The sequence below is a fragment of the Erythrolamprus reginae genome, chromosome 1 (assembly GCF_031021105.1).
Source record: "Erythrolamprus reginae isolate rEryReg1 chromosome 1, rEryReg1.hap1, whole genome shotgun sequence".
NCBI classification, from domain to species: domain Eukaryota; kingdom Metazoa; phylum Chordata; class Lepidosauria; order Squamata; family Dipsadidae; genus Erythrolamprus; species Erythrolamprus reginae.
This window is the reverse complement of record NC_091950.1, coordinates 377,192,808-377,204,828: the sequence shown is the minus strand read 5'-3', so window position 1 is coordinate 377,204,828 and position 12,021 is coordinate 377,192,808. Positions and strand designations below refer to the sequence as shown.

General features: G+C 39.8%; 1 protein-coding gene across 1 annotated transcript in view; it reads right to left on the bottom strand.

Annotated features, from left to right (window-relative positions):
- Positions 1-12,021, bottom strand: part of MSH2 (mutS homolog 2) — a 90,882-nt gene that overhangs the window by 24,405 nt on the left and 54,456 nt on the right. Inside the window, exon 8 of the mRNA XM_070734706.1 lies at positions 11,472-11,581. Coding sequence (XP_070590807.1) covers positions 11,472-11,581 — 110 coding nt within the window. The remainder of the gene's footprint in view (positions 1-11,471; positions 11,582-12,021) is intronic.

Below are 12,021 nucleotides of genomic sequence, written 5' to 3'. Positions count from 1 at the left end.
GTCAATAGTTCTCCCCCCAGGATAATGGACGGACAGGTGGAATTGTCCTTCTTGGGAGGCAAGACCCACAGCCACTCCGTCTTGTCTGGGTTGAGTTTGAGTTTGTTGATACCCATCCAGGCCCCAACAGCCTCCAGGCACCAGCACATCACTTCCACTGCTTCGTTGACTGGACGTGGGTTGGAGATGTATAGCTGGGTATGTATGGTTTGCTTCGGTTGTGTGATTAATTTTTACGATAAGGGTTTTAATCTGGTTTTTTAATATTGGATTTGTACATTGTGTATTGTGTTGTGAGCCGCCCCGAGTCTTTGGAGAGGGGCGGCATACAAATCAAATAAATTATTATTAAATTTATTATTATTATGAGCAACAAGAAAATCTAATTGGTCCTCAGGTGGGATGTAGAGGGTTTCTCTTCCTTCCTCGTGAATTGGCAGAGGGGCAGCCCAACAGCCCAACAGCTCTCCCTGTGCAGGGGCTAAATCTGAGAACAGTGACAGTTAGCCAAAGGCCCTGCAGAAGCAGAGCACGCCAGGCCCAAAAGGTGGGAAATGGCAACCAGATGTCCCGGGGCTTCTGCATATGCACACCACATCTCTCATAGCCCAGTGCAGACTTGCGTCCTACTGCACTGGCAACCTGGGGACCGGTTTGGGGGCATGGCTGGCCAGCCATCACTGCCAGTTTGGTGAACCACCTGCGGCTGTTGCTACCGGTACGCCCGAACTGATCCAAACCAGGATAGAAATATAGAAACATAGAAGACTGACGGCAGAAAAAGACCTCATGGTCCATCTAGTCTGCCCTTATACTATTTCCTGTATTTTATCTTACAATGGATATATGTTTATCCCAGGCATGTTTCAATTCAGTTACTTCAGTGGATTTACCAACCACGTCTGCTGGAAGTTTGTTCCAAGGATCTACTACTCTTTCAGTAAAATAATATTTTCTCACGTTGCTTTTGATCTTTCCCCCAACTAACTTCAGATTGTGTCCCCTTGTTCTTGTGTTCACTTTCCTATTAAAAACACTTCCCTCCTGAACCTTATTTAACCCTTTAACATATTTAAATGTTTCAATCATGTCCCCCCTTTTCCTTCTGTCCCCCAGACTATACAGATTGAGTTCATTAAGTCTTTCCTGATACGTTTTATGCTTAAGACCTTCCACCATTCTTGTAGCCCGTCTTTGGACCCGTTCAATTTTATCAATATCTTTTTGTAGGTGAGGTCTCCAGAACTGAACACAGTATTCCAAATGTGGTCTCACCAGCGCTCTATATAAGGGGATCACAATCTCCCTCTTCCTGCTTGTTATACCTCTAGCTATGCAGCCAAGCATTCTACTTGCTTTTCCTATTGGCCGACCACACTGCTCACCCATTTTGAGACTGTCAGAAACTGTCAGGATCTTTTCACCCTTGCATCTGAAGAAAGAATCCAGGGCATGGGTCAATGGTTGGCATAATGCTCAAAACAACATATGCTGAGGGTACAACTGGTAGTAATGTTTAGGGTTCAGATCTGATTATCTGCCTGCCTGACTGCCTGCCTATCCTTTATTATTTTCACAAATAATTGATGGGGGTGAACATATCTAACACACCTTCCTCCTCCTATTTTCCTCACCACAATAACCCATGAGGTGAATTGCAGTAGTGGTTGTTGCTACTGGTTCCTGTTGCTACCGTTTTGTGTGCTTGCTTATGCATGTGCAGAAGCATCCCGGGCAGGTGGGTGGAGCCTTCTGCTGCCGCTACGGATTCACCAAACCGGGCCAAACTGGAAGCCACCCACCACTGGTGAGTTGAGCTAAGAGAGAGTGGCTTTCTTGGCTAAAGTGGAAGTTGAACTTGCTTTCTAACCTTGTGCCTTAACATCAAGAGCAAATCTGCTCCACTAATACCAATGCTAATATAGTATTATAGGTTATTTGTGTGGAGAAAATCAGAGGTAGTAAAGAAATTGTGCATAGCTCTTCCTATTGATTATTAAAACTGAAAGTTAAGGCAAGAACTAGACAATAAAGACAGTGTATTAACGTGAAAGAATATGGAAAAATAGCTACCACAGGGCTAAAATATAAAAAGACCATTTCATTCAATAAAAGTCAGAAATCTCTTTGAATTTGAACACAAAATACAGTGATACCTTGTCTTACAAACTTAATTGGTTCCAGGATGAGGTTCTTAAGGTGAAAAGTTTGTAAGACAAAACAATGTTTCCCATAGGAATCAATGGAAAAGCTATTAATGTGTGCAAGCCCCAAATTCACCCCTTTTGCCAGCCGAAGCACCCGTTTTTGCGCTGCTGGGAAACCCCACCTCCGGCCTTCTGTTTTTTTGTGATGCTGCAGGGGAATCCCAGCATCGCAAAAACGAGTGCTTTGCTGGCAACGGAAGTCCAGAGGTGGGGTTTCCCAGCGAAGGGAGTATCAGTGAAATCGCAGCATCGCAAAAACACCGAAGTCCTCGAAACCCCACTTCCGGACCTCTGTGTTTTTGCGATGCTGCGATTTCAGTGAGGCTCCCCTTGCTGGGAAACCCCACCTCTGGACTTCTGTTGCCAGCGAAGCACCCATTTCTGCACTGCTGGGATTCCCCTGCAGCATCACAAAAACACGGAGGTCCAGAGGTGGGGTTTCCCAGTGAAGGGAGCATCAGTGAAATCCCAGCAGCGCAAAAACGGGTGCTTTCGCTGGCAACAGAAGTCCAGAGGTGGGGCATCCCAACGGCGGCGGTGGGTTTGTAAGGTGAAAATAGTTTGTAAGAAGAGGCAAAAAAATCTTAAACCCCAGGTTTGTATCTTGAAAAGTTTGTATGACGAGGCGTTTGTAAGACGAGGTATCACTGTACTTTCCTTTTAGTATATTTCTACTACCTTTGCCTCTCGTATTGACTCTCAGTACAACTTGGAAAAGTTTCTGAATTTTTTTGGGCCAGAGTTTCAAAGTAGTTTGCCATTGCCCTTTTCCTTGGGCTGAGAAACAGTGAGTAGCCTAAGGTCACACTGCTCATTTTGTGTTTAAAGCAGTGTTAAAACTCATAAGCTCCCATTTTCCAGCCCAGGCCCTTAAACACTACACTAAACTGGTTCTGTTGTTAAAAATACATTGCCTCTTCGCATGGAATATCAGACAAAGCAAACATAGGAATGTGATATATTACAGAAAGAAAAGCATACAGTTTATTTTTCAACTGAATGACCTTGTCAGATTATAGCTATAGCAGGACGATAATTTGTACACAAGACAAATGGAAGAAGTAAAGAAGAAAGGAGGGTGAGGGAGGAGTGGATATGTTGGGGTTGGCAATCTGAGGGCAACTGGCCTAGAAGTGGCTATTTGTAGTCCATGTCTGAAAAATTGACAAGAGAACTAATAAGAGCAAAGACTATACTCTAGCACAGTGTTTTTCAACCAGTGTGCCGTGGCACACTAGTGTGCCGTGAGACATGGTCAGGTGTGCCGCGAAGCTCAGAGAAAGAAAGCAAGAGAGAGAGAGAGAAAGCAAGAGAGAGAGAAAGCAAGAGAGAGGGAAAGAGAACAAGAGAAAGAGAGAGAGAGCAAGAGAGAGAAAGAAAGCAAGAGAGAGAGAGAGAAAGAGAGAGAGGGAAGGAGAGAGAAAGACATAGAAGGACATAGGGAGGGAGAGAGAAAGAGAGCAAAAAAGAGAAAGAGGGATGGAGAGAGAGAGAGAGAGAAGAAGGAAGGAAGGGAGAGAAAGAGGGAAGGAGAAAGAAATAGAGCGAAGGGGAGGAAGAGAGAGAGAGAATTATTTTGTCCAAACTTTTTTTAGCCCTCTTCCCCCCCCCCCCTCAATGTGCCCCAGGGTTTCATAAATGTAAAAAATGTGCCGCAGCTCAAAAAAGGTTGAAAATCACTGCTCTAGCATACCAAATACTTTTACATAAAAGTACAGTTATATAAGTAGTTGAATGGGTTTCTTGTTGGGGCTGAAGGAAAGGGAAAAAAGTTATAAAAACCATGATTTGTGGGTCTCCTAAAAATGTCATTTTTTTCTTCCTGTAGTAAGAGTAAGAAAAATATTATTTAATTTGCCCCTAACACATTCTTATTCCTACAACCAGAAATCTATTATATGAGGGGAAGCTTAAAACAGCTGTGTCAATTAGCCAAAGGCCAAGAGGTCCAATATATTACAGGTAATCCTTGATTTATGATCACAATTGACACCAATTTTTCACTGCTATGCAGACAGCTAAGCAGCTTTAAGCCCATTTCATTATCTTTCTTGCCACAGTTAAGTTAGTTAACACAGTTGTTAAGCTAATTGTTAAATGAATATGGTTTCCCCCATTGATTTTGCTTGTCAGAAGTTTGCAAAAGTTGAACATTTGACCTTGGGACATCGCAACCATCATAAATGCATCTCAGTTGCCCTGTAATGGTCATTAGGTGCAAGTACCGGTCACAAGGCATTTTTTCCAGCAGTGTGGTAACTTCAAACAGTTATGAAACAAAAGGTCCTTGAGTTTAGAATTACCTGCAATGCAAATTTATTTCCTTGACAACAGAAGTGGGTGGATAAGCCAGACAGGCTTCAAATCCACTATGCCTCTCTCATGGGGAAAGAGATGTGATGCATCACAGAGAAAAAATACAGCAGTTAAAGGAGCAACACTCCAGTCTTAAAAAGCATAATCTTGATGGTTTACCAGTTGGAAACAAGAGGAAAGAGAAATGACTAAGAATTAAATTCTGTAAGAAAATCTTATGGAGAAAAGAAGAAATTGTCTCTAGAAGAAGAAGAGGCAGGAAGTGTGACTTTGGATTGTCCAACTTTCATTTATGGAATTAACTGGCCCAAAATAGTTTCATAGTTTTAAATAGAACATTAATGTGTAATGGTACAATTGTTCCTGTCCTTTAGTTGTTGTCAAGTCAAAGCAAAAAAAGAATTTTTTTTCAAAGGACTTTTTCAGCTGATGCACTGTTGTTTGTATTTTTAACAGTACAGAACTCTCCTGTAGCTGAGGTTTCATAACCAAGCATAAAGAGTTTGGACAGGAGAAATAGATGTACCATAACAGAATAATGGCAGAAAGAATTGAGATATTTTTCATAATGAAAAATGAATAGAGAACAAAGGAAATTCCCATCAGAAGTTAAAGGAAATAACACCAGAGCTTTTAAAAATTAATAACATACAAAATGTTTGTAGTGAAAATCTGACGTAAATGTAAATGAAACCTGATCACTTTCATTACTCAAAGAAATTCCCATCGATTTCTATACAGCGAAAATGAAAATGATTCACAATTGTTCTCATATTAGAAATGGAGCAATAAAAAACTACAAAGAATTCAAATTAAAACCCAGCGAAGGGTTAGAATAAATCAGCATTCAATCAATGAATGGCTAAAGATAAAAAGAAAAAAGAAAACTTGAAGAACTGCAATTAAAAACAGAGGTGCACTTCAAAATAACAAATAATTATTAATAATAATAATAATTTATTAGATTTGTATAAATGTAAGACGCGGGGCAGCTCACAACAACGATAAAAACAATATTATACTGGCACAAATCTAATATTAAAAAAACTAAAAACCCTATCATAATTAAAAACCAAACAGCACATACATACCAAACATAAATTATAATAAGCCTGGGGGAAAGGTGTCTCAAATCCCCCATGCCTGGCGGTATAGGTGGGTCTTAAGTAGTTTACGGAAGACAAGGAGGGTGGGAGCAGTTCTAATCTCCGGGGGGAGTTGATTCCAGAGGGCCGGGGCCGCCACAGAGAAGGCTCTTCCCCTGGGGCCCGCCAGACAACATTGTTTAGTCGACGGGACCCGGAGAAGGCCAACTCTGTGGGACCTTATCGGCCGCTGGGATTCGTGCGGTAGCAGGCGGTTCCGGAGGTACTCTGGTCCAATGTCATGTAGGGCTTTAAATAGCTGAAAGGAAAAGAGGAAGATTCAACTGTCTGGTCGCTCCTACTGCAACCATCGAGATTCCTCTTCCACAGTAGGTCCACAAGCATCCGAGGATCATCTTGGGTCATTCCTAGTTGCTCCTGTTCAAATCTGCCCAGTGCACCACTAAAGCTGTATCTTTGGCAGATAAATCAGCTGTTTGTCGGCAGAAGGGAAAAAACCTGCCCTGCCACTCAATGCACCATTTTCAGAGAACTCCAGTCAAAGCTATTGGATGGCTAATAGGGCTATGGTTTATCATGGTTTTTAATTGACTGCTTTAATTACATCACCATATTTGGGGGGGGGGTTCCCCTTGAATTTAAAATTACTACCTGGTAGTAGCACAGTCAAGAACTGAAAAGAGTGTACAGAAATGGGATGATGAGAGGCTTGGAGGCTAAATCCTAGAAACAATGGTTAAAGGAATGAGTATGAATAGTTTAAAGAAGAAAAGCGGAGAGCTGATAGCTATCTTCCAATACTTGAAGCTGCCTGTAAAAATAATTCAAAACAATGATTCTATGGGACAGCCAGTCTGGTGTAGTGGTTAAGGCATCAAACTAGAAATTGAATTCTAGTTCTGTAGCTGGATAATCTTGGGCAAGTAGGTCTCTCTCAGCACTAGAAAGGAGGCAATGGCAAACCATTTCTGGGAAAAAAACTTATCAAAAAAACTATAGGGACTAATCCAGGCAGTTGCCAGGAATTTAAAAGAGGGCAGCAGGAGGAAAAGTCTTGACGTCTTGAAAGGATCAAAAAGAGGGGAGATAGAAAGATAATGTACCTTTCACAAAGTACAGTAGAACCTCTGGTCACAAACATTTCTGACCATGACCATATCCCCCCCCCGGGCCCAATTTCCCCTTTCGTGCCATTTTTCTTTTGGTAAGCACCAAATTTCCAAAATTAAGTTTGGGTCACAACCAAATCGGGTTGTAACCAAAATTATGGAATGAATTATGGTCGTAAACAGAGGTTCTACTGTAATATGTAATCTATACACAAAGAGGTTATCCAGCAAAGGTTAATAATTTGGTTGCTATGGTGACTTGTAACTTCACCATGCACAAAGTGAATTTTAACAATTCGTAAAGTTTTTCATGTCAAACTGAAGCCCATAAAATCTCCAATCACAAAAGTCTAGCTTTTTACACTCCAGAAAGTTTACTATCCCGGTAACCACAGGTGAACTGTTCATGAATGTAAAAATACTATCAAAGCCCTGGCACAGAATGCTCTGTTTATTTATTTAAATGTATGCCTTGCTCAACCGCTTAACATCACTTTGTGTAGGAGTTTCATTTTACAAATGGCAATTTTGTTGTTTGATTTTAAAGAAAAAACAGCTTAGCTGGAAGGAATAGAAGGACAAAAGGGAACTGCAAGAGCAAGAACAGAGAGTACTAAGAAATTCAAGAGTTGAGTTCTAATTTACAATAATTTATTTATAATTTTACCGGCATTACACAGTAAAATCTTAATGAATCATTTTTTTTAAAAGGGCAAGAAGTATCCTTTAGATCATTTTGGGTTTTTTTAATCCTCTAAGTGATTGAATGAGCTTTTATATTTCTGGGAAAAGATAATGTTTATTGTATTATGGATAGGAGTTAAACTCCAATACTTAAGGCATGAAGTTGAAGAAAGCTAATGTAAGCATTTAAGGAGAGTGGAGGCAAAGAACACTCAGTTTTTCTCAAACTTTGTCTTTATCACTTTTTGGAGTAGGTCTTCCCAGAAAAAAAAGGATTGCTTAGTCAAAGAGTTCTGCAAAAATCTTCATTGCTAAAACAAATACATAAGCTCTTTCCAAACATGTAACCACTATTTATCTGAACAACCGGTTATCAAATTGATCCATTTTCTGAGTTCCTATCATTATTCTGCATGAACCTTTTTATTGATACTAGTACAATACTGAGTTGTAATTTCTAAATTAGAATAGAATAAGAATTGGAAGGGACCTTGGAGGTCTAGTCTAACCCCCTGCTTAAGCAGGAAACCCTATCCCACTTCAGACAAATGGTTATCTAATCTCTTCTTTAAAATTTCCAGTGTAGGAGCATTTATAAATAGAAACATAGAAGACTGACAGCAGAAAAAGACCTCATGGTCCATCTAGTCTGCCCTTATACTATTTCCTGTATTTTATCTTACGATGGATATATGTTTATCCCAGGCATGTTTAAATTCACTTACTGTGGATTTACCAACCACGTCTGCTGGAAGTTTGTTCCAAGGATCTACTACTCTTTCAGTAAAACAATATTTTCTCATGTTGCTTTTGATCTTTCCCCCAACTAACTTCAGATTTGTGTCCCCTTGTTCTTGTGTTCACTTTCCTATTAAAAACACTTCCCTCCTGGACCTTATTTAACCCTTTAACATATTTAAATGTTTCGATCATGTCCCCCCTTTTCCTTCTGTCCTCTAGACTATACAGATTGAGTCTGTATATGGAGGCAAGTTGTTCCACCAATTAATACTAAATTCCTATATAAAAGATTCCATATTAAAACATTAATAATTGATGTCTCTTGTCCACATGAAGCATCCATAACTGATGTCTATCTTCCACTTGAATCTATCCAGTAAAAAGGAACCCAAGGTTTCTGAGTAATTATGGCTTCACTGTCATACTGCTATTACTCTTAGGATTTTTTCTCTAGCATACAATTGTAATATGTTTTCCCATGACTTACTTCTATTATTCCTATCCAGTAAAGGTGTGATCAAATTCAGGGTGTGGATTAGGGAGTACTGAATGTATTATTAAAAGGCAACGCTGCATGTAGCATTTTAAGCCTAGTAATTTTATTATATTACTAAGCATTATTTGAAACTGTGATTTATCAAAGCCATGATGGGCAACATACATTAATTTATGGTCCCACCAGGTGATAACTATAAAATATGAAACACTGTAACATGCAATCAGGGGGGAAAGCTTTACTATATTATATTAAGAGATCAGTAGGAATAAGAGACTATGGAAAATACTACTGGGCCATTTAGTCACAAAAATGAATGGGAATAACAATTCCTTTGTGAGTATTTCCTTAGAAAACGCTGCTTCATAACATGGTTTTTGCATTTAGTCTATTCATGCATACACATGGATCAAAAAAGAATTGAACTGATTTAAGTTGAATGCTTAGGAAGATAGAGAATATTAGTGAAGGATACAAAGTGATAAGAGGTTCTGAATATGAAACAAGCCATTTTTGCCAACCAAGAGTGAATAGAAATAAGTGTGAAAATAAAGCTACTTCAGGGAGAAAAGGCAATTATGAAAATATATTACATAATAGATTATCTTCCCAACTGGATAAATAGAAAGTGGATATTAAAAGAAAGGGAAGCCATTGTGGCGTAGTGGTTAGAATGCAGCATTGCGGCTAACTATGCCCACTTCCCACTGTAGGAGTTTATTCCTGACTCAACGTTGACTCAACCTTCCATCCTTCCAAGGTCAGTAAAATGAGGACTCAGATTATTGGGGGCAATATACTGACATTTGTAGATGTATCTTACTGCTCAGAGAATTCTGTAAAGTACTATGGAGAGATGTATAAGTCTAAGTATTATAGCTCTTGCTAATATAAAAGCTCCTTAGTACCACTGGAGTATGGAGGAACTTGAGGAAATGTAAGTAGCACTGGTTGAAAAAAATGAATGTAAGAGCAGTCATCATTATCTTAAGCATAAAACGTATCAGGAAAGACTTAATGAACTCAATCTGTATAGTCTGGAAGACAGAAGGAAAAGGGGGGACATGATCGAAACATTTAAATATGTTAAAGGGTTAAGTAGGGTCCAGGAGGGAAGTGTTTTTAATAGGAAAGTGAACACAAGAACAAGGGGACACAATATGAAGTTAGTTGGGGGAAAGATCAAAAGCAACATGAGAAAATATTATTTTACTGAAAGAGTAGTAGATCCTTGGAACAAACTTCCAGCAGACGTGGTAGATAAATCCACAGTAACTGAATTTAAACATGCCTGGGATAAACATATATCCATCCTAAGATAAAATACAGAAAATAGTATAAGGGCAGACTAGATGGACTATGAGATCTTTTTCTGCCATCAGACTTCTATGTTTCTATCCATAATGATGTAGACAATAAACCTAACATAGCTTACCTGAAAGGTAACAACAAAATGAGGATGTAGTTATGCATGTATCCATGGATAAGGAAATCTATTACTGAAAATCCTATTATTGTTTTTATTCAATATTCTTATTATTAATACAAAAAACCAAAGCACCCTGAATTATTACAACAATTATCAATATTACAGCTAGCATCACTGTAAATTTGTCCACTCAAAGGAATTTTGGGTTGGACACATTTACAGTGCTTCCAGTTGCTGTGTTGATAATTAGTTAGGTTGGTCTTCTGAATCGGTCCCACTCCATGTTTTTAGCACCTGAAAAGAAATCTAAGCTTGCCCATTCCTGGTATGGCAACATGTCTCCTTCCTGACTTATTGTGCTCTGTGCTATAAACTGGCATAGAATATATACTGTATGATAAGACCATTCTACTTAAGAACTTAATTTGTTCCGTGACCAGGTTCTTAAGTAGAAAAGTTAAGCAAAAGTAGAAGCTATTTTTCCCATAGAAATCAATGTAAAAGCAAATAATGCGTGTGTCAATGTAAAAGCAAATAATGTGTTCCTAATAACCCATTAGGAAAGAAATAAAAGCTCAGAATTTGGGTAGTGGGAGGAGGAGGAGGAAGAAGAAGAGGAGGTGAAAAACAGTCGCTGCCAAAGGAAGAAGGTGAGGGGAGGGGAATTAAAAAAAACCAAAACTTTAATGCTTTAAAAAAAAAAAAGAGGGACTCTGAGGCGGCGAGGAGGAGCATGTGCCTTCCATACACCCGGCACAAGGCTGCCTCCCATACACTGCGCTAGAGAGAGAAACCCAGGCGGGCGAGAGGGGGGAACCTCCCACTACTTTGACCGAAAGGCTGCTGCTAGTGGTGCTACTACCTGCTTCCTCTTCCTTCCTATGTTGAAGGGCTCACCCCTCACTCGCTCGCTTTGTAGCCGGCACCTTTCCTTCACTGTGATGACTCCTCGGTTTGGCTAAAGCTGAGTTGATCCGGCCAGGGCGAAGTGCCCCCTTTTGCCTTTCTGTGCCCAGATGCTCCAGGAGGCAACCTCGCGGCTTGTGTCCGGGAGGCAGTGCAAGGGAGTCACCACAGCGAAGTGATTTATTCCCTCTCCAAGCACCCAGAGAAAGGAAAACGCTCCGTTCGCTCTGGAAAGCCTCCTTAAGTAACTAAGCCTCCTTAAGCACCACCAAAAGACTCCTCTGGCAGCCCAGAAAAGCCTGAGATGGCCAGGATTAAAGGGGGAGTGGCCAGAAACTGGCCGGGCCTTCGTGCTGCTCTCAAATTTAATGGGAAATTTTTTTAAGGCTCGAGTTCTTAAGTAGAAAATGGTTTTTGAGTAGATGCAAAAAGAAGAAAAGATGGTTGTTGAGGTACCACTGTACTTTCATAAATTACCGTATTCATGTCCAAAGTTTCATCAATCATCTTTTGGAAATTGGAGAAATCACCATTTAGCTCTTTAAGAGGTTTGGTGAATATCGCATCTAGTAGCATACTGCCGCTTCCTGTCAAAGATAAAACACAACGAAAAGAATTGCTGATTAATAAATTGACTAACAATCTTACTTGAATTTATCAGATATGTTTAAATAGGTTAGCAGCTGAACAGCAATTTACTAAAAAGTAATTTGAGAATCAGTTTGGTGCAGCAGTTACAGTTCCATGCTAAAACTAGGAGACCATGAGTTTTAGTCTTGCCTCAGGTTTGAAGCCAATTGAGTAACTTTGGGCCTCCCCTCTCTATCAGCCTAGGGAAGAACACAAGGGCAAACTACTTTTGAGTTTTGCCAGAAGAACTACAGAGAAAACCCTGGCAGTTTTCAAGAATCAACAATAAATTGAAAGGGGGAAAAATAGTAATTTACGAATTATACATTTAACTATATGGTCGGTAGTAGAGAGAATTTAAACACTTTCGTGGATTCCCAGACTCTTGATCAGCTTA